Raw genomic sequence first — 24,625 nt, 5'->3', positions numbered from 1 at the left:
GTGCCACATCCACGTGGCTTTAAATCCCTCCAGGAGCGGGGATTCCCCCTCCACCAGCCCTTTCCATGAAGGAATTTCCCCACTCTCTGATCTGAGCCTCCTCTGGCGCAGCTTGAGGTCGTTCCCTCTCATCCCATCACTGTTCCTTTGGGAGAAGTTTTCTCCTGATGACCTCAGGGTTCAGTGTCATCAGAGGTTGGACTGATGATCTTGGGGGTCTTTTCCAACTCCATTGATTTTATTTCACAAGGTCCCTCAAGATTTGTGTTTTCTTGGATCTTCAGTTAAATCCAATTTCCTTTCTCCTGGTTATTTAAAGTCACCAGAGAGTGCCTTTCCCAGGTCCAGTATTTACTCATCCATAACTAAACCCCACCATAAATTTCATTTAAAAATGTGGGTTGCTTTCCATGATTTTTAAACATTGATGAAAGATGAACAAGATTGGCTTTGCCATTTAGGGCATCACCTGGAATTTGGCAGCTCCAAGGGCAGAGCTTCACCATTTCCAGGTTGCAAGGTGGAATTTTAGAGACAACACATGGAATTGCAGGGAAGGGTTCATGCCATGTGGAAAAAGTGCAGAGAATCCAGAGCAAGAGGAATTTTTTTTTTTTTTATTAAATCTTCTGCAAGAACCTGCACAGGCTCTTCTTTAATTCCTACAAATTGTAATTATTCCAATCTTTGAAGGGACAAACCTATATTCCTATGGAGAAGATTTATTCCTAATTCTTTTGGGAAGTTTAAAAATGCCAGTTTCATTTTAATGTGCTGTATCAGAGAGGGAGGAAACCAAAAAATAATTCCTAAATCATTTATAAAGAGTGAGTAAGCTAAAAAATAATTCCTAAATCATTTATAGGGTGTTTTAAAACACTAATTAGTTGCTAAATGAGAGGGTGATATTTCAGTGTCCGTGTGCAGAGGGAATCTCTGGTTGTAAGGATTATAAATCTGTTGTAGTTTATAATCCATTAATCATTACAAATTTATAGAGAATTTATACAACTCAGAATATAAAGAATAAGTTTTACCTGCAATTGAAGATAATTTCTTAGTTTGTTTTCCTGCATGAAAAGATAAACTCAGGTCCGGGAGGGTGTTGGTGCAGCCACCTGGAATTTCCAGCAGAGCTGCAAGGTTTTCCTTAGGGAAAAGGGAGCTTGGAGTCAGGGAATTGCCTGGCCTGAGCCTGAGGGTGTTTTGCTTGGCTGTGCAGGTGGATGGGGAGCTGGAGGCGCTGCTGGAGAACGGGGAGGGTCTCTCTGATAAAAACCAGGTGCTGAGCTTGTCCCGGCTCATGGTGCGCATCGAAACCCTGGAGCAGAAACTCACCTGCCTCAAACTCATCCAGGTGAGGAGCGGCCCGGGAAGGGGAGGGATCCACCTCCTGTTCCAGTGACATCCTCAGAGGAACAGGGGGAGTGTGGGAGGCAGGTCCTGCCCTTTTTGCTGCATCCCAAGCTCAGCTGAGCAGCTCCAGGATCCATTGTCCTTCAGTTTTGTTCCCCAGTATGAGCTGTAGTGGTTGGAGCGGTCCTGCTGCTGGATCCCTGCTCCAATCCCAGCAGTTCCAGCCACTCAAATCAGCTTGGGCCTGCTCAGCTGCCAAGTTCTGGCTCTGTCGTGGCTTTGACCATGATCCCAGTAGAGCAGTTTTCCATGTTTTTGCCTGGAAGTGTCTGACTGTTCCCACATCTGGCTCTCCAGAACACGCACTCGCAGTCCTGCCTCAAGTCCTTCCTGGAGTGCCACGGCTTGTCCCTGCTCTGGATCTGGATGACGGAGCTGGGCGATGGCAGAGGAAGCACGGCCAACAACCTGAAGCTGCAGCTGGAGGTCAGTGATTCCCTGGCACTGGGAGCTCTCACGGAATCCTCGAGGTGGCAAAAGCCCTTTAGGATCGAGTCCAACCGTTCCCCAGCACTGCTGAGGCCACCACTCACCCTTGTCCCCAAGTGCCACATCCAGAGGGCCCTTAAATCCCACCAGGAATGGTGACTCCAGCCTCTGCCAGGGCTGGCCAGCCCTTTTTGGGGAAAAGGGTTTTGGCAGCTTTGCTCAATGCTCGAGATCATGAGGATTTTCTTTTCCTTCTCTTTTTTAAAATAAAAATCTGTGCCAGGTGTTCATGGAAAACAACCTCAGGTGCCTCAGAACTACAGGCCTGAAAGTTCTGCCCTCAGGCAGATCCTTAATACATGGAAGGAATTTGCTCCTGTGGTTTTCCTTAGATTCCTGACATAGATTCCATGAGCCAGACTTGAAGGTTGTTGCTGTTGCTGTTTATTCCGTGCTGAAGCACAGGGAGTTTGAGATCCTGACAGTCCGAAGTGGAGCTGGAATGTTTCAGTTTTCCATAAACAATTTGGGATTGGATGCCCAAAGGCTTCTGGAAGTTCATGGTCATTGTGTCCAAGCTGTGCCCGATCCCCACCTTGTCCCCAGCCCAGAGCACTGAGTGCCACCTCCAGGTGTTCCTGGGACACCTCCAGGGATGGGCACTCACAGCCTCCCTGGGCAGCCCCTGCCAATGTTTACCAACCCTTTCCATGAAAATACTCTTTCCAAAATCCATCACCCATGACCTGTGACCATCATTTAATTGATGAGTTCAGATATTTAGATTTTAGATCTTGGGATATTGGGAAGGAATTCTTGGAAAGATTTAGATCAGTGGTTAAGAAAGAATTAATTCCTCCTGTGAAGGTGATGAGGTCCTGGCACAGGTTGTCCAGAGAGGTTGTGGACATCTCATCCCTGGAAGTGTCCAAGGCCGGGTTGGACAGGGCTTGAAGCAACCTGGGGTAGTGGAAGGTGCCACTGCCCATGGCAAGGAGAACTGAATGAGCTTTAAGGTCCTTTCCCACCCAAACCAGGATTTTATGGTCACCTTGATAATTCCAGAGTTAATTCCTCCTGAGAAAAGTGAATTATTCCAGCTTGGACACAGCTTTAAATCCTGCTGGCTCTGACAACGCCCTGCTTGTCCTTGCCCTTAGATCATGAAGACCCTGGAGCTGCTGCCCATCCCCACCAAGAACATGCTGGAGGAGAGCAAGGTGCTGCCCATCATCCAGCGCTGGGCTCAGACCAAGACGGCGGTGCCGCAGCTCAGCGAGGGCGACGGCTACTCCAGCGAGAACACGTCCCGGGCACACACCCCCCTCAACACCCCGGAGCTCTCGGCCAAGCAGGGCGTGGAGGGGGACACGGACACCCCCAAGAAGTTGGTGTTCCGCAGGCTGAAGATCATCAGTGAGAACAGCATGGACAGCGCCATCTCGGACACCACCAGCGAGCTGGAAGGGAAGGAGGGCAAGGAGGACCTGGACCAGCTGGAGGCTGCCCCAATGGAGGTGGCAGAGGAGCAGCAGCAGCAGCAGCAGCAGCAGCAGGAGATCAAAACTGCTGTGGAGGCGCCGGTGGAGAGCAGCAAATCTCAGCCTGCAGAGCTGGAAGCCGAGCCTGAGGCAGAGGTGAAGGAGAGCAATGGAGCGAAGCTGGAGGAGCCCATGGCCATGGAGACACCATCACAGGATGAGGAGGAAGGAGTTTCTGATGTGGAGAGTGAAAGGAGCCAGGAGCAGACAGATAAAATTGTGGATGTGAGCGACTTGGCCACCAGGCTGCTCGACAGCTGGAAGGAGCTCAAGGTAAGAGGCAGCTCTGTGCAGCTCCAGCACCTGGAGCTAAGGAAAACCTGGATTTGGTGGGGGTGTGGTGCAAATGGGGCTGGTTTGACGTCCTTTGGTTAATATTTGGTAACTAAATGGCCTTTTCCACACAAAAATAGCTTTCTGTATAAATCCTCTGGTGGCAGCTGCCCTGGGTGTGACCTGAGAAATGTCCAGGTGCTGGTGAAACCAGCAGCACGCAAGGACACCTCGGTCATCCCCTTAGACTTCCAGGGAAAGGGCGGCTCTGAGGGATTGAGACTCCTATGAGCATTTTGGGTGGAAGTGGCCCACATCCCTCAATGTGGAAACAGATGGATGGACTGTCTGCTCCTGAATTCCATCCTTGGAAGTGTTCAAGGCTACTCCTAAATGGCCCATCCCTGGAAATGTCCAAGGTTGGACAGGGCTTGGAGCAGCCTGGGATAGTGGAAGGTGTCCCTGCCCATGACAGGGAGTGGAATTGGATGATCCTTGAGGTTCCCCCCAACCCGACCATTCTGGGATTCTCTGAACTGAGTTATCCCAACATTCCCAGCTTTTCCTGTCCTTTCAACCTCTGCTTTTGATCTGCACCGTGTGGAGCCTCCAGAGAAGGGTCTGTTGGCCATGCCAAGTTCTCTCAAAGGCAGTGTTGGATCATCCCCTGGGTGTTCACAGTTGGAAGTGCCCAGATTTGGGTGTTATTTGGGACTTCAGTGGTTTCACTCCCATCAAAGTCTTCTGGAGCAGAAAACCTCTTCAAGAGAAGGGCTTGGTGGCTCCCTCTGTCCAGGGAATCATGTCCCTGTCCCATAGGTGGCCAATGGGATCTGCAGCCACCACCAGCTTTTTGGTGGGATGTAGGATGACATTCCAGTAACTGTTCTAAATTAAAAGAGGAAAGATTTAGCTCAGTGGTTAAGAAAGAATTAATTCCTCCTGTGGGGTGGGCAGGCCCTGGCACAGGGTGCCCAGAGCAGCTGTGGCTGTCCCTGGATCCCTGGCAGTGTCCAAGGCCAGGCTGGAGCTTGGGGCACCCTGGGACACTGGAAGGTGTCCCTGCCTGTGGCAGGGGGTGGCACTGGATGTCCTTTAAGGTCCCTCCCCATCCACACCATTCCATGGCTCTGTGGATCTCGCTCTCCACTCAACACTTCAGCCATTCCTTGGGTTTCTTTAGATCTTTGGAAACTCCTCATGGATCTGCTGCTCCTGCTGCATTCCATGTATTATTTCATATTCCTTACATTCATGGGCAGGAGGGCTGGCAGCCTCTTTAGTAAGTCCAAACCTAGTGATTCCTGAGGATCCAGCAGGAATTGATGGCACTGCCACAATTCCAGCTTCTTGTGGGCTTGGTGGGACTTGGAGGTTCTTCTGCCCTTCTCTTAATCAACCACCAGCTCAGCTTTAATTACTGGAAGTAGTTTTGAGCAAATTCATGTTTTCGGATGCATCATGGAGCTGAGGAGTTTATTTACCCATTGACTTTGATAATGAGTAATGATTAAAAGAGGTTAATTAAAATAATGGGTGTTAATTGTGCTGTGGCACCAGCACAGGTGGAGGAGATCTCACCTTAAGCTCTGCTTGTGCCATTTCTGGAGCTGCAAACACCAGGATTTAGAAATGCAGAGATTCCCAGGAGAATTCAGGGACATTTTACCTCAGTCTGAATTTTTCAGGAGGATCAGATACTCCTGAACCTGCACAGATTTTGGGCACAATCATTTGTGACACAAATCCTAGAGGGGAAGGAGTGAGGTAAAACATATTTCTATAGAGAGGTTGGGTTGTGGTTTGGTATTCTCCTTCCTTTTTTCCAAGTGGATCTGATCATTTACCAGATTTGAATTTGCAGACTCTTGGTGTGGTTTTCCTCTCAAAGCGACACCGTCAGGTTGAGTTTGTGGTTCAGTGATGAAAAAGTCCTTTTCCATCTTTGCCAAGAGAATTGTTAAGGTTGGAAAAGACTGCTGAGATCAAGTCCAACCTGTTTTAAACTAAAAGTTAAGTCAGGCCTTAGTCCTGCTCTGCTTTGGAGACTTGTTTTGGGTATCCAGACTGGAACAGCTGTGTTCCCTTCCTCACTCATGTTCACAGAACAGCACAGAGAAAATGATAAAATATTAATAAAATGTGTGAAATTTCACATAGCTCCCCCAAAACGTTGGTTTAAGACCAAATTTGATCTGATGGTGTCGTTTTATGCCCAGGATTTGTGTTTTCTTTGGAGCTTGGAGAAGCTCAGCTTGGAAATCTACAGAATTTTGTTGAAGTTGTGGTGGGACCATGGAGTCCCGACTCATTCCCATATTTTAGATGTGGATTCTCATCCTTTCTGTGTATTTATTAATGAACCTCAGGTCGTGGTCTGGTTGTAAGGATGGGGTTGGATCTCATGAGCTTGGAGTAATCCCAGCAAATCCACCCCAAAAAAGCAGGATTATGACACGGGGCTGTGACAATTCATTTCTCTCCCATAAAACAATTGTAGGGAAACTGGGAGCTGGGAATTTATCCTGTCCTGGACTTTTTCATGGCTCCAGGAGTTAACTGCCTCTGTCCAACTCTCACCTCATAAGGTGCCACCAAAGCCCACCCCGGCTGTCTAAAAGACAAATCCAAGCTGGAAGGGGGATGGATAATTCACCCCCAGGTGCCTTTCCCAGCACATCCAAGCTCTGGAAAAGCCGGGATTTTGGAGTGGTGGAACACCTGGCCCTGTCTGGGGGGTGGGAGGGTCGGAAACGTGGTGACTTAAGCGCTGTCCTCTCCAGCCTTGCTGATGACCCCCTTGTAATTTCCACCGTTTCCATCCAGCTTCTCCGGGCAGCCAGAGCTGACCAAGGGGCTCCTTTTCTCCAACTCCGTGCGGAAGAAGGGAGAGGACATAGCGCCAAGAGCCGGGAAGATGGTTGGGAAGCTGGCTGATGCATGAGCAGTGTGATAGGTGAAAGGAGGACAGAGGTGGTTAACTCGGGGATGCCGACGTTATTTTGGAGCGTCCATTGCCGGCAATGGACGTCGCTCCGGGGAAATCCCAGCTCCTGGCCTGAAAGGATTAAGTGAGCTTAATTTTTTTCTCTACCTCTACACACAGGACTTGTAAGTCCTTCCAGGGCTCCGTGGGGAGTGCTGGCCACGGCCACGCCCCTGTCACGACACACACTCACATTCCCGGCGGGATGAGTTTTCAGCCCGGGCTCGTGGGCGCCGTTCCCGCTCTCCGAGGGAGCGCTGCATGGCTTCTCCCGGGCTGAAAACTCCCTCCCAGTGCCAGAACACTGGCAAGGGCACAGCTGGTGGTTCCACGTGGTTCTTCCAGGTGGATTGTGCTCAGGTAAGGCTCCGTGGGCTGATCCGTGCGGAGAGGCCCGTGCTGGAGGTGACACCGGTGTGATGGCCAACAGACCTCATGGAGTCACCGGAACACGCAGCAGGGACGAGCTTGGGAAGCTCTTCCCAACGTCCTCTTGAGGGCTGAGGTTGAGTAGCTGAGCTGAGGGACAGAGAGGACGTTTTGGTGCTGCTCTGCCTCACGTGGGACCGAGCTTTGGGAATCTTCCCCACCCCAGAGGAGGCTCTCACCTTGTGGGAAAGGGCAGATGGGAGTTGTGGCTCTGAGGATCCACAGGTCCTTTCCTTGTGACTTGGAGAAGGTCTTGGTTTTAGGAGAAATCTTTTGGAAGAGCCAGTCTTGGGTTTAAAAGGTTTTAGTTTGATACTTCTGGCCTTGCGAGCGTTTGTGGTGACTTGGAGCTCAAGGCTGAGTCCTCACCCTGACTTGGGCCAAAGTGGACTTTATTTTTGCACTTAATAATCATGGAATCAGGGAATTGGTGAGGTTGATAAAGCCCTCAGAGATGACTGAGTCCAACCATCCCCAGCACTGCCAAGGCCACCCCCGCTCCCTGTGCCCAAGTGCCACATCCACAGGGCTTTTAAATCCCTCCAGGGATGGGGACTCCCCCTGCCCTGGGCAGCCTGTTCACTGCTGGACAACCCTTTCCCTAAGGAATTTTCCCAATATCCAACCTGAACCTCTCCTGGAGGCCGTTTCACCCTGCATGGGACATCTTGGGTGACCAAAGGCAGCTGAGCTTCCATCTTCCCCTGGGCTGATCTTTCCAAGTCTCCTCTGATTTATCCTGGTAAAGCCCCTTGAAGCTGCTCTTGCCTGTCCTTTCTCAGTGGAGCCATCCTGGAGTGCCTGGCTCTGGCTCCAGCACGCACATCCTGTGCTTTAATCGGGAATTTTATAATTTGTTATAACTTAGAGCAAGGAATAGCTGGGGAAAACAATAGGATTGGGGAGCAGCCAGGCCGTGGTTTGCTGTGGGATCTTCTGGCCTTCAAGCAGGGATTTCGTGGTGTTGGTCCTTCCTCTTGGGGTCACGTTGGAGCTGCAGGGGAAAAAGAGGAGAGGAGAGAGGAAGGGAGGGAAGAGGATCCAGCCTGGTAGGGGATGGATTTGGTTGCGTTGTTCCTTCAACAAGTCAACAGAAATTCAGAGAATGATAGGATAAACTCATGGAATCATTCAGGTTGGAAAAGACCTCCAAGGTCATCAGGTCCAGCTGTTAATTGAGGAATGACTGGCAGCTGAGGGACAGATTTGTGGAGAAGGTTCCATCAAGACACAATCTTCCTTTCCCACTGCGGAATCCTTTGAGCCGTGACTCCATCCTGCAGCTCTCTTCCCTTTCCCAAGCCAAGGCTGGGGCGTGCCTGAGGCTGGACAGCCTAAATCCCATTTTCCCCCCTCTTTTGTGTCGAACAGACTCGTGTCACTTTTCCTTCTGCCTTCAATTTTCCGTGCAGTCCTTCAAAGTTGTGCTGGGAGCTCGGGAGCCATTTGGAGCCCGTTAGCGGCGGTCGCGCTGATTGAGGAATTCTGCAGCTCCCGGCCAGCAGCTTCCGTTTCCAAAAATAAAACCGGCTTTTCTTGGGAGTTTCCCCAGCCTGGTCTGACCACCATCTGCTTTTCATGGAGCAATTTGGACAAATCCCTCCGTTTGTTCCTGGTTCAAAGCCTTTGCTGCCTCCATCTTCCCACATGGAATGGATGCTGGAGGCTCCGTTGAGCGGAGCTGGAGTTTCTCTCCACCGGCACGGAGCTCACTCCCTGCTCATAATCACCTTGGATTTTGGGCTTCCTGGGCCTTGTAGGGCTGGCCAGTTTGTTGGGGTGGATCCTGGAGCAGGCACCCCAATGTCCTGGTGAAGCTAGAGCAAGGCATGGCAGTGTGGCAATGCCAGGATTGCCAAGTCCCCTTACTCCAGGTGCTCCTTATCCCCATCTTCCCACTGAGCCTTTTCCCAGTGATTTCCATTCCCCATCCTGCTCTTAATTGGGACAGGTCTTTTTTAGGAGCTGGGGGCTTGGTGTGGTTTAGCTCTTCCCAACACTTGTGTTGTCCTTCTGGACATCCATGGTGTTCATCCATGATCCCATTCTGCTCCAGTTCATCCATGATCTCATTCCTTGGTGGCTCCTCATTCCCCCTGGACATCCCTGATGTTCATCCTTGATCCCATTCCTTGGTGGCTCCTCATTCCTCCCTGGACATCCCTGATGTTCATCCTTGATCCCATTCCTTGGTGGCTCCTCATTCCTCCCTGGACATCTCTGATGTTCATCCATGATCCCATTCCTTGGTGGCTCCTCATTCCTCCCTGGACATCCAGGTTCATCCATGATCCCATTCCTTGGTGGCTCCTCATTCCTCTTTGGACATCCCTGATGTTCATCCATGATCCCATTCCTTGGTGGCTCCTCATTCCCCCCTGGACATCCCTGATGTTCATCCATGATCCCATTCCTTGGTGGCTCCTCATTCCCCCCTGGGAACAGCCAGGGCAGACTTGGAGGGATTTTTTGGATGTGCTGCTCTGAAAATGAACATTTTTAGGAGTTTAATGTGGGAAAGAAAGAAAAAAACCCTGGCAAGACCCATTGGTGGAAGGTGATTTTGGGGCTTTGGATCCTGCCCCTGTGGTCACCTCTGTCCCACACGAGGTAGGGAGAGGCAAAGTCATCCCTGCCATCCATAGCTATGGAATTCTGTAGGAAAATAAAATTAAATCCAGGGATGATGGCTGGATGGGGCTTGGAGCACCCTGGCCTGGTGGGAGGTTCCCTGCACGTGGTAGGGGTTGGAAGTGGATGAGCTCCAAGATCCTTCCAGCCCAAACCATTCCATGATTCCATGATCAGACATTATATGGATTACACATTTGCAAATATATAAATTCTATATAATTATGGGTTCATCCTGCATCCATCCCCACCCAAACATGGAGCTGCTGTTTTGTTTCTTTACATTTCATCTGAAAAAACTGGATTTGGAGTATTGTAGCCCATAGCAAACACATAAATAAATTTTAAAAACTTTATTTGAAGGGTATTTTTTGGGAATTTCAATGCCTCTCTTTTTTTGTAGAGGCTTCAAACTCCATGTGGTGTGTTTGAGCTCCACAGAAAAGCAAAAATATCTTTAAAAACCTAAAAATCTTGGCCCAAATCCCATTTTTTTTAGCCAGCAGCAGCACTTTTGAAGTGGTTTTGCCTCATGGACAAACCATAGCAGGGTTTCTTCTCCTTCCCTTTTTTTTGCTAAAGGAAATTCTCATTTTTAGCCCATCCAGTGCTGGGGGTGGACACGTTGCTAATGAGCCCCCTGAGCCACCCGTTAATTAATTCCCAAACAGCTTTAAAAACTCGAGGAATTTAAATAAAAGAGGATATTCTGTAAAATCTAAGAGTCAAGTCAAGGTAAACTCCACATTTCTGAGCATGTGGAAGCTTTAAATTCCCAGCTGGAGCAGCCTTCACCCCCCCAGGAAATGTCAAATCCATCTTTTTTCCCACTCCGCCTCATCCAGGGCCTAAATGAAAGGATGTTTTAGGGAAGGGGCTCTGGGAAAGATGGAATGTCAGCACAGCTCCCCAGAACAATTTATTTGTGTTAAACTGAGCATCTCCTTTATCATTTAATGGGGTTTTTTTTTGGGGATGCAGCTGCTGCTCCAGCAGGGATGCTCCATCAGGCACAAACCAGCTGGTTCCTCACACCCTGCTGGAAATGACTGGGAATTCTTGGGAATACTGTATTCCTTCAGGGAGGGAACAGAGAAAGGCCTTCATAGAAGCTGGAATTAAACAAAAATGAGCTTTCTTCCCCAATCTTCCAGCACTTGGACAGTCAGGAATGCTGTAAAACCTCTGTAGGATCATGAGCATCACAGAGGTAAAATGGGATTTGCCCTGGGAACGACTGAATATTCCAGTTACAATACAGTGGAGCACGGAAAGGTGCAAATAAACCTCATTTCTTACTTGGGGGGATGCACAGTTGGTTCCAGTGACATGGGAAGGGCTGTTCCTGCCCAATCCAGGGGTTTAACAAGGACATCGTGCTAAACCTGGACTTTAGGGAAGTTCTGATCCTCATTCCCAGCTCCTCTTCCCTCTTTTCCCACGGTGCCATCTCCATCTGGAGTTGCCAGGACCTTTGGGACCATCCAGTGCCACCCTGCCATGACAGGGACACCTCCCACTGTCCCAGGCTGCTCCAGCCTGGCCCTGGGCACTGCCAGGGATCCAGGAGCACCCACAGCTGCCCTGGGGATTCCATCCCAAACCCTCCCCACCCTCCCAGCCAGGAATTCCCAATCTCCCACCCACCCCTGCCCTCTGGCAGTGGGAGCCATTCCCTGTGTCCTGTCCCTCCATCCCTTGTCCCCAGTCCCTCTCCAGCTCTCCTGGAGCCCCTTCAGGCCCTGGCAGGGGCTCTGAGCTCTCCCTGGATCCTTCTCCTCTCCAGGGGAACATTCCCAGCTCTCCAGCCTGGCTCCAGCCCTGCAGCAGCTCCAGCTTGCCCTGTGCTGAGGAGGAGCTGGATGAGCAGAGGGTTTGGGCTTTGCTGCTGCTGAAGGCGTGGTGGGTGTTGGGGTCTGATCTCAGCAGCTTCAGCAGCCCCTTGCTCAAAGAGGTCACTCAGAGCTGCTCCTGCTCATTTCCCTTGGGATGCTCCCCCAGCAAACATCAGACCTTGGGGACATCATGGAAATGTGACCTTGTCCCCAGGGAGGCTGTTGGGAGCTGGGAGAAGCCAGGGGTGGTCCAGGAGCAGGGGGAGCAGATGTTGGCCAGCAGAGCCAGGATCACAGAGCCATGGAGGGATCTGTTGGGGTCACCCAGCCCAACTCCCTGCTCCTTGCTGCCTTGGGGACCAGGACAGGGACAACAGGAGCTGCTGCTGGGACACTCTTCCATCACCTTGGAAGGTGTAGGACCCTACAGCTCTTTGCCCAAAATTCCACTGAAATCCATGAAAAATCAAACACTGAGCAGAGGAAATATCTGGAAAGCACCACAAAATCCCCCCCCAGAACTTTTCCTTCAAGAGACCCTTTTTTGGTGGTTTATTGTAAATGTATGATTTATGGGATTTTTGGCTGTTTGGGGTGGTTTTGGGAGCAGCTGGAATTCTGACCCTGCTCGTGGCTTTTCCACAGGAGGTCTATCGCATCCCAAAGAAGAGCCAGGCAGAGAAGGAAAGCAGTGGTAAGTGCTCAGCTTCTCCATGTTTTCCTCTGCTCCCATGAAACTGCTTCATTTTCCCAGCTGGGAATGTCAGGGGATGTTCTGCCCCCACAGCTCCAACTCCTGGGAAGCAGCTCCTGGGAATAGGGAGGATAATCTGAGTGGTGGGTGAGGAGAGATGGGGCCCTGAGGGTGAAGGGAGCAACCTAGAATTAAACTCATGGAATTGGTGAGCTTGGAAAAGCCCTCCAAGTCTGAGTCCAACCATCCCCCAGCACTGCCAAGGCCACCACTGATCCATGTCCCCAAGTGTCACCTCCACGTGGCTTTTAAATCCCTTCAGGGATGGGGACTCCACCTTTGCCCTGTTCCTGGCCATCCTTTTCCATGAGAAATATTCCCAATATCCAACCTGAACCTCCCCTGGCACCACTTGAGGCCGTTTCTAAGAGAGGGGAGCTCTTAACACCCAAATTACCAAAATTCCCTCCCTTCTTTCCCTGTTTTCCCAACAGCTGACCGTGGCAGAGACCCAGCCGGGCTGCGGGATCAGACCCCCACTCCCAAGAACCCCATCCTGAGCCGGGAGCGGGATCCAGAGCGGCAGAGCCAGAGCAAGGAGAGGAAGAGACGCAGGGATTCCCTGTCCCCTCCGTCCTCAGCCTACGAGAGGGGGACAAAGAGGCCAGAGGACAGGCAAGTGGTGGCAGGGAGCTGCCATATTACAGGGGTCTGCCACATTCCTGGGTAAAACCTCCAGGAAAAACGGGCCTGGAGATCTTTGGAATCCCCCCAGGAAGGGGATGGGAGTTTTCTTCCGGAGGAATCCTGGTGGTGAGATTCAATCCTGGTGGGAGTTGGGTGGTTCCTTGGTGTTGGTGGCTTCTTCTCTGGGATAACCTGCACCTCCATCCTCAGGTGTGTTTTGGGAATGAGGTGGGAAATGAGGGAAGCTGTGCCAGCTCCTGCACAGAAATTAGGGATCATGGAATGCTTTGGGTTGGAAGGACCTTAAAGCCCATCCAGTTCCACCCTGTGCTCTGGGGACACCTTCTACTGTCCCAGGGGGCTCCCAGCCCTGTCCATCCCGGCCTGGGACACTTCCAGGGATGGGGAATCCAGGAATTCCAGGATGCAGCCCTCCTAATGCAAAGAGCTCCCTGGATCCTTCAAAACCCATTCCCTTCTCCTGCTCCATCTCTTCCTAATGTGCTGGGGATTGTTCTGAACTTGGAGCAATCCCTGCCTGTACAGGTGGGAGCAGTGCCCAAACCAGGATTTCTGACTCCAAAACTTCCTTGACTGAGTGGTTATTCCCTAAAAATACCTGTAAGGACAGCAGTCCAGGGGGTGTGATCCCAGCAGGCTGCTGCCAGGGCTCCTGCCTTTCCTTGGGAATGGTGGCATCGCTGCCACGGCTGAGCACGCGATTCCTCATGAAGAGAAGGAAAATATTCCATGTCTTGCAGTTCAGAGAGATTGGATATAGTGTTAAAGGCAGCAGGAATACCATGGAATTTCCTTTAAAGAAGTCACTTCTCTGTTGTCCCTCTCAAAGCCACTCCATAATTAGGGAACAATTGGTGCCGAGTCAGCCAGACGAGGAAACCTCGTGTTGAGCTGAGCTGGGAAAGTTGGAAACATCTGGATGAAAAATACAGATGTAAATCTATCCCTCTGTAACAAGGCTGGAAACATCCCCAGGAAGTAAAACCTGCATTTTTGGGGTTGTTTTAAACAGAACAAGCATTTTTTGTGTGAGCAGCTGCTGCTCTGGCTCTTCTCCCTGTGCCGTGTCCGTGTCAGTGAAGGACCAAATTCCTTCTCTGGGAATGTTCTCCCCACTCTGAGCATCCCTCTTTGTTATTCCAAGGATTTGATGTTTTGATTTAAAATAATCAAATAGATGGAGAAAGGAACGCTAAACCCTCGGTTTCCTTCTTCCCACTCCCTCCATGGCAGCTGCTTCTCTTCCAAACTCTGCAGGCAGTGCCAGGAAAGACTTTAATTAGGGAAATCAAACTCCTCCTGGCAATGAGGTTCCCATTAACGGATCCTGCATCTCCTCTGGGAATGCCTGGAAACGGCTCCAGCAGATCTGTTGGTAGCAATGTGCTTTTGATATGTAAATGGATCCCAGGAACACAGAATATATGGAGAATATCCTGGATGCTTTGTAGAATCCATTATATTAAGGCTACAGAGCATTTCTCCTTGTAATCCCTGTTTTACCACACTCATAACGTCTGGAAATATCCACCTTTGATCTGAAATTTTCCTTGGTTGGGCTTTGATCAAAGTCCTTAGGCTTTTTTTTTCCCTCCTCCTTTAATTCCCTGGAAAAATCCCTCCAGCTGCTGCGGGTTTTGGGATGAAAACTCTTAAGGAATTAAAAAAAAAAAATCCACAACATTATTTTTTGAAGCTGAAGCTGCGGTCTGGGAATGAGCAGAATTCCAAACAGGAATGTGCTGCTTGTGATTCCCTTGTTCTTTGCTGTGTCTGCAGCTCCCTTGGGGGGTTCTGGACTGGAAGGATGGAATTCTCACCCCAGCACTGGAATTTGGGGGGGAAGGTGCTGCCTTGTGAGTTGCTCCTGTTTGGGAGCCTCTTCCAAATTCCTTGCTTCCCCACTCTGCCTGGGGAAAACATGGCAGAGTGTTTCCAGCAGGGCCTGTTTGGGATACCCTGCAGATTGTGACCTTTCCTTGGGTTCTCTTGGAGATGTTCCCTCTCTCTCCAGGTATCCCAGAGCAGCTCCTCCAGACAACTTCTGTGGCATCCTTGCATCTCCATCACCACCAGGCTGACGTTGGCCAATCCTCTGGGATTGCTCATCCTCTGCCCTGGCTCCCTGTGGATGAGCAGGACCAGCGGGTGTTCCTCTTGAGTTGGTCAAACAGCTGGAAAAAAAGGGAATGTTTTTAGGAATTCATGCTGTTGTTGGGCATTCCAGGTTTTCCGTGTTCCTTTTGCTGCTGGAGCCCTGGGCCTGCAGCTTCCTGAGGCCTCACAGGTGCTTTCCCTGTTCCCTCTCTCCAGGTACGACACCCCAGCGTCTTCCAAGAAGAAAGTCCGGCCCAAGGACCGCAACAAGCTGTCCACGGAGGAGCGCCGGAAGCTCTTCGAGCAGGAGGTGGCCCAGCGGGAAGCCCAGAAACAGCAACAGCAGCTCCAAAACCTGGGAATGACGTCCCCGCTTCCCTACGACTCCATGGGCTACGGAACTCCCCACCACAGCTTCATGGGATACCCCCCCGGGTACCCCATGCAGGCCTACGTGGATCCCAGCAACCCCAACGCCGGCAAGGTGCTGCTGCCCACGCCCAGCATGGACTCCATGTGCTCCCCGGCGGGATACCCCGAGCACTCCCAGACTTTGGTGGGGCACGCGGCGGAGCCGGCCCTGAGCACCCCGCAGCCGGTGCCCGTGGTGCAGCACGTGGCGGCCGCCATGGAGGTGACGGCGCCGCAGTACGTGGCGCAGGGCGACGCCGCCGTGGTGCACCAGGAGGCCAACGTGGCCGTGCTGCCGGTGGCCGCGGCCGGGGCGGTGCAGAGCCAGAGCTACGGGGTGTGGGATTCCGGCCAGCAGCCCGCCGTGGCTGTCCAGCAGCCCTACTCCCCCGCCCAGTCCCAGCCTGCCATCTACTACCAGGGCCAGACCTGCCAGACCGTCTACGGAGTGACCTCGCCCTACTCGCAGACCACCCCGCCCATCGTCCAGGTAATTCCGGCTGGGAGCACCCACGGAACCAGGGGAGCCAGCTGGGAAAACACTCGAGTTACTCTGTGCTTCTCGTATTGGAGCATCTTCTTAGCTCTTCCCAGGGAGCTTCCTACCCAGGAGTAGGAGGAAAGCACATTCCAGGGTATTTTCTGTCTACAAATGGCATAAATTGGAGAATCGTGGAATCCTGGAATGCATGGGGTGGGAATGAACCTTAAAGAGTGTCCAGTGCCACCCCCTGCCATGGCAGGAAGACCTTCTGTTATCCCAGATTGCTCCAAGCCCTGTTCAGCCTGGCCTTGGACATTCCAAGGGATGGGGGATGCTGAGCACATCCAGGGATGGGGGATACTGAGCACATCCAGGGATGGGGGATACTGAGCACATCCAGGGATGGGGGATACTGAGCACATCCAGGGATGAGGGATACTGAGCACATCCAGGGATTGGGGATACTGGGAACATCCAGGGATGGGGAACATTGAACACATCCAGGGGTGATGATTCCACAGTTGTTGGGGACAATCAGGAATTTGCAGCTTGCAGGATTATTTTGGTATTTTTACTGAATGGAGATTTGTGGATAAAAGCTGAGGAAATGAGTAAAACATGGAAGCGGGAGCTCAGCTTCCACCGGCTTTAGAAGTAGATTCTGGAGCTAACAGAATCAACGATAATAGAAAAATCTGAGGATAGTATTAGGAAGGAATTTCTGGCTGTGACGATGAGGAGCTGTGGCTGCCCCTGGATCTCTGGAGGTGTCCAAGGCCAGGTTGGACGGGGCTTGGAGCACCTGGTCTGGTGGAAACTGCTCTCCTGCGGTGCAGGTGTTTTTGAGAACAGCAGCTGAGTGTGATTCCCTGTTGCAGAGTTATGCCCAGCCAGGTCTCCAGTACATCCAGGGCCAGCAGATCTACACGGCTCATCCGCAGGGAGTCATCGTGCAGCCCCCCACGGCCGTCACCACCATCGTGGCGGCCGGGCAGCCCCAGCCCATCCAGCAGGTGAGCATCCAAAGGGATGGGGAGGGTTTTCCCGTGGGATAAAGAGCTGCCAGGGCACCTTTCGTGGCCCCTCATAACTTTCTGTTCATCCCTTCCCTGCTGTCTGCAGCCAGAGCTGGTGGTCACCAACAACCTCCTGGATCTGCCTCCGCCTTCCCCTCCCAAGCCCAAAACCATCGTCCTCCCTCCCAACTGGAAAACAGCCCGGGATCCTGAGGGAAAGATCTACTACTACCACGTGGTCACCAGGTGGGTGTGGACATCGCTGACCCCTGTCCCCAAGTGCCACATCCACAGGGCCTGGAGGTCCCTCTGTGATGGTCACTGCACCCCTTTCCACAAGGGAGTTTTCCCAATATCCAGCCTGAACATCCCCTGGTACAACTTGAGGCTGTTCCCTCTTGTCCTGTTCCTTGTTTTTTGGGTGAAGAGCCAGCTCCCACCTCCGTGGGAAGAGACATGATTTTTCCAATGTTTTTCCTACACCTTTCCCATCAGACTTGAAAGAATCAGGTTTTTGATCAATCACTCTGAATTTACCTGAAATTAAAATGCATGTTAAGCTTCTAAAAAGAACTTCTTTAAAATTTACCTCCATGGGAGGTGTGGATGAGGATCCACCTTTGAAAGAATAAGCAGGAATATTTTCTTCCATATCCATTTCCTGCTGTCAGTTCTTGTTCCTGGCACACATTTCTCTGCATCCATAAATCTTTTCCACCTCCCTCTTGGATTCCTCCCTACTTCCTGGCACACAGCAGAGCAGGAGATCTTCAAAGACCTGAAATTCAAACCAGTGGAGCAGGAATTGGTGAACTGTGTTGTTTGGAAGTCCCAGGATGAGATGAGGAGACCCCAGGGAGCCTTGGTGGAGGCTGAACCTTCCCTGGGCTCTCTGCTGGGATGTTCCCACCTTTCCATGCTGGGAATTCATCCTGGTGATGAACATCCTTGATCCCACAGTGTCACCATGGTAGAAAATGGTGCAGATTCCCTTTTTTTCTGTTCTTCCTGCTTGGTTTTAACCTTCTCCAGCTTGGAAATCTTCAAATCAAGAGCAAGGCCGTGAATTCTACGTGTCAGGAATTCTGATGGAATCTGGATGGGATAATCTGTGAGCAGGTCCCAGTTTCTCTGAGGAGGTGACAATGGTGTGTTTTCCATCCTCCAGACAAACCCAGTGGGATCCTCCAACCTGGGACAGCCCTGGGGACGACGCCAGCCTGGAGCACGAGGCCGAGATGGACCTCGGCACCCCCACGTACGACGAGAACCCCATGAAGGTGAGGGGGACAAATCTTTGGGATAGACCATGGGATATGGAGGGTCTGTGGGATATGGATATATGGGCCCATGGGATATGGAGGGTCACTGTGGAGCTGGGAGGTGGCAGGGGGACAGAAGTGACCCCGGATCCTTTGGAGTGGCTCCGTTGGCCACACTCAGGGCTCGGCTGTTCTGGTGTCAAATGGACACCAGACTTCCCAGAAGTTCTGCCCTGGATTCCAGCCTCTGTGTGGAGCTGGCCAGAGAAGTGGGAATGAGGGGGAGTAACTTTGGAAAAGGACAAACTAAGGGTGTAGCTCAGGAGCCTTCCCCATACCTTTCTCATTCCTTAACAAGCTGGAGAAAATCCATTTAAAGAGAGGAGTCAATTCTGCTGCTGCTCCGGTGCTCCCACCTTCCCAGGGTTTTCCTGGAGGTGTTCTCCATCCTGCAGCACCCAGGAACATCCCACGTGGCTGCTGTTGCCTTTTCCATGTGCTGCCAGGATGCCAAGAGTTAATCCCATTCCCAGAATGCCTCTGAGTGCTCCAGCCAGGAATCCTGGCAAGTTCACTCTGATGAAATTATGGACAAATATTTATCTCCCTGGAAAAAAGTTAATTGGAAAATGAGCTCAGAGCTGGCACTCCCGACTCAGCTAAGGGGCTGTTGCTTCCACAGAGGAATCCAGGGAAGCCTTTTCAAGGATTTTTATCCCTGGATCAGTGTCGCATTTATCCCATGACATTCTGGGATCTTGGGGTTGTAAGTATTGTTGAAGGGTATTGGGATTGAGCAGGAAAATGTTAATTGCAGGCTCCAAAGGGAGATTTGAAATTGGAATAGCTGGGAAATGCATCCCTGTGGAGGGATGAGCTGAAGTTCAGTGGTGGAGAGCAGCTTGGAGATGTTTGGGAACATCCCTGGGATGGGAATGAGGTGCTGAGGAGAAGGTTGGGCCCTTCTGAGCAGGGAAATAGGTCTGTGCTGGTGCTTTCCAGCTTGGGATTTGTTTTCCTATGGAATTCTGAGGGTCTCAGTGCTGCCTGCACAGCAGAGGGAGCAGCAGGGGAAGGTGCTTCCATAAATGTGGGCTTTTATCCCAGAAATTGGGAGGGTAAAGAGGAGCTGAGGGCTGAGGTGACCATCCAAGGGCTTCACCTCAGGCTGGACACGAACTGACTGCTCCTTCCAGGTTGTGTTGCTCACTCCAAACCCAAAATCCCTGACTTTCCCTGAATCCCTCATTCCTAAATGAGCCATGGCTCTGGCTGACCTCAGGCTGAGGTGGTTCCTACTCACTCCAGAGCTTTAATTTTTTCTTCTGGGCCAGGATGGCCGGAAGGTCGGGTTTTTCCTGGCTCTGAATTCCCATGGTTGCAGCTCCTGCCTCCAACGCTTCCACCCTGAAATTACAGTCACATTCCTTGGATTTTTTACCCTCCTCCCCACCCCACACCTTTCCCAGATGGATTAAACCCACCCAGGAGGGATTAAACCCACTGGCACCATGTCTGACAGCTGCTGCTGCTATTCCCGGTGTCCCCGGGCCGTGGGGGTGGATTTTGATGGAAAGGCACAAGAGGAGTGGGAAGCCAGGATCACTATTCCCTTTAATGCACACTTGAAATCCTGGTATTCCCTTGGAAAATGGCTTTCCTGAGGGAGTGACCCAGCAGGGACACCAGGCTGGATGCTGAATGTTTTGCATCCTTTTAGATGGAAAAGGTTTGGATTTGGGATGAGTTTGTCTCTGCCCATTGGTTCTCCATGGAAAGGTTGGTGTCAGTGGAGCAGAACCCAGCTACTGCAAAAGAATCCCAAATGTTTGGCTTCTTGATCCCATCCCAGGCTGGTTTTCCCCTCATCTTTGTGGCTTCTCCATTCCCATCTCCTCCAGAGGCTGGAAAATAGGGACAGCACCATTCTGGGGATTTTTCTGTGTTAGTTTTCCTGGGAGCCTTTGGGTTATGGGATTTCACTTTGGAGGGGTGAGGGAGGAAGGCCTTGATATGGAGGATTTGATATTCAAGTACATTTAAAATGGAGTTTTAGCCTAAAATCTAAAGTTAGGAAGAATTCCCCAAGGAGGAATTGGCACCTTGGCACAAGGAGGAACTTGGAAATGAAGTTTTCATTTCTCCTCCTCATCCTTCCTGCCAATTTTGACACTGGTTTTTGCCCTCATCCCATGTGGAGAGCGGTTGGATGGGGAAGGGTTTGGGGGCAGAGAAGGATTTGGGGATGGAGAAGGGATTGGTGGAGAAGGTTTGGGTGGCAGAGAAGGATTTTGGGGAGGAGAATAGATTGGTGGAGAAGGATTTGGGGATGAAGAAGGGATTGCTGATGGAGAAGGGGTTCATCATGTAGAAGGGTTTGGGGGTGAAGGATTTGGAGGGGAAAAAGGTTTGGTGATGGAGAAGGATTTGGGGGTGAAGAAGGGATTGGTTGTGGAGAAGAGTTTAGTGATGGAGAAGGGTTTTGAGGGTGGGGAAGGATTTAATGATGGAGAAGGGACTGCTAGAAGGAGTTTGGGGGTGGAGAAGGATTTGTTGGGGAAAGGTTTGGGGAAAGAGATGGTTCTGGGAGTAGAGAAGGATTTGGAGCAGTTTGGTTTGGGAATGACAAGGGGTTTGGGAAGGGTTTGAGAATGACAAGGGGTTTGGGAATGACAAAGGGTTTGGGAATAATGAGGGGTTTGGGAAGTGTTTGGGAATAACAATGGGTTTGGTAGGGGTTTGAGAAGGGTTTGGAAATCATGAGGGGTTCAGAAATGGAGAAGGGTTTGGGAATGATGAGGGGTTTGGGAATGGGGAAGGGTTTAGAAATGGGGAGGGGTTTGGGAATGACTTTGCTGATGGAGCACTGCAGGGCTTGGTGCTGGAGCCATCTGCTCCCCATTCCCGGCCTTTTGAAGTGGCAGCCGAGCCTGGGGCTGGAGCAGGAGCTTTGATGTCCCTGCTCTGGCCAAGCCTCGGCCATAAAACCTCCCTGGCACGGCTGATTTACACCCTGTCCCTTTGCGCCGGGATTTTGCAGCTCTCCCTACAGCCAGACACATTTTTAGGGATTGAAAGGGATTCTTTTCCTGCTTTTTTTCAGTGTTAAATACTTTTAAAAAGTGGGATTTTTAAAATTAAAAGAAATATCGGGACATCATCAAAGAGCAGAAGAAGAAGGGAAACCTCCCCCAGCTTTCCAAACCTTTAACAAATTCTTTTGTTCTTTCTGTCCTTACAATCCAAGTTGGGATGACCTGGATCCCAGACCTCTCCCAGAAAATGCTGCTGGTGTAGGGATGCTGCTTTTTCCTTCTTAGGCTCCAAGGAGATCACAGAGTTTGGGATGGGAGTGTGTGGGAGGTGGGTGTGGATCCAGTGTGAAGGGATGGGCTCTGGGATGCAGCTGGAGTGGATTCTACTCCATTAGTAAATCAGGGGTCAGTACTCAGGGAAGCAGCCAGAAATTCCTAGGAAATTCCCTTTATCTTGACTGTAGCTAAAGATAATCAATGTGAATGCTTGTGGGGGGCCCCAGCCCTCCCAGGGAATTCCTGAAGGAAAATCCACCACCACAGAACTTATTCCCACTATGTACCAGCCTGACTTCCCCAGGACACACTCCTGCTCTTTTTCCAGCCTTTTTTTCCAAAGAAAACAAGAACAAGGAGTGGTCCCTGTGCCTCCCAGGCCAGGAGTGTGCTGGGAATTGTGCCAGGATTGGGCTGGGAAATGTGTCAGGTCCAAGCTGGGGAGTGCCAGGAGCAAGGCTGGGAAATGCTGGGACTGGGCTGGGGACTGTGCTGGGGTCAGACTGGGAATTGTGCCTGGATTGGGGCAAGGAGTGTGCTGGTATCGGGATGGGGATTGGGCTGGGAAATGCCTGCTTTGGGGTGTGGAGCGTGCTGGGACTGGGCTGGGAAGCTCACCAGGAATCAGCTGGGAAGTGTGCCTGGATCAGACTGGGATTGGGCTGGGCAGTTCACTGGCATGCACTGGGAAGCTCCTCTGAAAGTTCACCAGGATTGAAGTGGGGAATGCACCTGGGCTGGGAACTCTGCTGGGATAAGGCTGGGAAGAGCACCAGGAGAAGGCAGGGAAGTTCATGGGACCAGGCTGGCAAGTCCCCGGTTTGGGGTGGGAGCATGCTGGCATTTGTCTGGGAATTGTACCTAGATCAGACTGGGAAATGTGCTGGCCTTGGGCTGGAAAGGGTGTTGGGAATGGGCTGAGGAGAGCGCTGGAATGGGCCTGGAAGCTCCTCAGAATTGGGCTGAGAATCTCGTTGGGATCACGCTGGGAAGTTCTGGATTGGACTGGGGAGAGTGCTGGCATTGGGCTGGGAATGTCCCTGGGAATGGGCTGGAAGCTCCCTGGGAGTGGGCTGGAGGCTGTGCTGCCCACCCGGCTGTGTGACAGGAGCGCTGTCCCCAAGGCAGAATCAGGGGATCATTTCCATCCCTGTGTTCCCCTCTCCAGTCTTCCAAGAAGCCCAAGACGGCAGAAGCCGACACGTCCAGCGAGCTGGCCAAGAAGAGCAAGGAGGTGTTCAGGAAAGAGGTGAGGGATGGGATGGGATGGGGTTGGGATGGGATGGGATGGGATGGGATGGGATGGGATGGGATGGGATGGGATGGGATGGGATGGGGATGGGGATGGGGATGGGGATGGGGCTGGGGTGGTGGCAGCAGGGAGCTGGATCCAGCGCTGTGTCCCGCAGATGTCCCAGTTCATCGTGCAGTGCCTGAATCCCTACCGGAAACCCGACTGCAAGGTGGGCCGGATCACCACCACCGAGGACTTCAAACACCTGGCACGCAAGGTGGGAATGTGGGGGACACGGGGATGGGGGGACACGGGGGGTACAGGGCCATGGGGATGTGGGAACATGGCGAGTGCAGGGACACATGGATGTATGAACGTGGGGATGTGGAGGGTACAAGGGACATGGGCTACAAGGGCTTGGGAACACGAGGAGTATGGGAACATGGGGACACGGATACAGAGACACAGGGATGTGGTGACACACAGGGTGCGGGGACAAAGGATGTGGAGACATGGAGGGTACAGGGACATGGGGGTGTGGGACAGGGGAGCAGGGACACAGGAACATGGGGACACAGGAATGTGGGGACATAGGGACAATGGGTACGGGGACATGGGGACACAGGAACATGGGGACACAGGAATGTGGGGACATAGGGACAATGGGTACAGGGACATAGAATGTGGGACATGGGAGCATGGGGATGCTGAAACATGAGGACACAGGGACATGGAGGACAGGGACATGAAGATGTAGGTACATGGGGACACAGAGGATAGAGGGATATGGGGACATAGGGTTTAAGGACACGAGGACATGGGAGGTACGGAGACAGTGATGTATGGGGACATGGGGACCAAGGGATGGCCCCAGGAAATGGGATCGTCATTCCAACTGCCTCCAGCTCCTTGGAGGATGAGGGAAGGGAAGGAGAAATGGTGGGGGCATATTGGAAGAACAGTAGGGAATATTTAGGGAATATTTGAGGAATTGCAGGGGAATAACAGGGAATATTTGGGCAATAATAGTGAATAATTGGGGAATAATGGATAAATAACATGGAAGAATAATAGGAAATATTTAGGCAATAACAGAAAATATTTAGGGAATATCTGGGCAATAATAGGAGAATAATTTAGGGAATATTTGGGAATAATGGGAGATATTTGGGGAATAATTGCAAATATTGGCAGAGCAAAACCAAATATTTAGGGAATATTTGGGGAATAGTAGCAAATTGAATATTAGGAATTGTTTGGGGAATATTTGGCAAGTAATAGAAAAATAATTTAGGGAGTATTAGGAAATATTTGGGGAAGAACAGGAAATATTTGGGGAGTAATAGGGAAATAGCTTGGGAATGTTTGGAAATGAACAGGATATGATGTGCTATGGATATGATATTGGGAAAACAATAGTAAATATTTAGGGAATATTTGGGGACTATTTGAGAAATATTTGGGGAATAAGAGGAAAGATTTGAGTGATAATATGACAGCAGCTCAGGGAATAATTGGGGAATAATAGGAAAATAGCTTGGGGAATGTTTGGAAAATACAGCAGATATTTGGGGAACACTACCAAATATTTCAGGAATATTTAGGGAATATTTGAGGTATATTTGGGGAATATTTGGGGAGCATTTGGGAAACATTTGGGGAATAATATAACAATAGCTTGGGCAGTATCTGAAAGTTACAGTGAATATTTGGGGAATAATAGGAAAATAGTTAGGGAATATTTAGAAAATAACAGCTGATGTTGAGGGAACAGTCCCAAATATTTAGAGAATATTTGGGGAGTAAGATGACAGTGGCTCAGGGGTATTTGGGAATAAGAGGAACTATTTGGGAAGTGGGAGCACAGG

The 24,625-nt window shown here is 51.0% G+C and overlaps 1 protein-coding gene across 1 annotated transcript in view; it reads left to right on the top strand.

Moving 5' to 3' along the window:
- The window catches only part of SETD2 (SET domain containing 2, histone lysine methyltransferase), a gene marked incomplete at its 5' end in the record, with an annotated part of 39,888 nt that overhangs the window by 14,165 nt on the left and 1,098 nt on the right, over positions 1-24,625 (top strand). Inside the window, 11 exon segments of the mRNA XM_084207292.1 lie at positions 1,223-1,357; positions 1,714-1,842; positions 3,006-3,659; positions 12,186-12,234; positions 12,729-12,909; positions 15,256-15,940; positions 16,813-16,947; positions 17,057-17,196; positions 18,119-18,230; positions 22,692-22,772; positions 22,933-23,034. Of these exon segments, the coding sequence (XP_084063418.1) occupies positions 1,223-1,357; positions 1,714-1,842; positions 3,006-3,659; positions 12,186-12,234; positions 12,729-12,909; positions 15,256-15,940; positions 16,813-16,947; positions 17,057-17,196; positions 18,119-18,230; positions 22,692-22,772; positions 22,933-23,034 (2,403 nt within the window).

Source organism: Fringilla coelebs (assembly GCF_963513975.1).
Source record: "Fringilla coelebs genome assembly, chromosome: 1".
In the NCBI taxonomy this organism is placed as follows: Eukaryota; Metazoa; Chordata; class Aves; order Passeriformes; family Fringillidae; genus Fringilla; species Fringilla coelebs.
The sequence above is the reverse complement of the archived record's forward strand: the minus strand, read 5'-3'. Positions and strand labels throughout refer to the sequence as shown.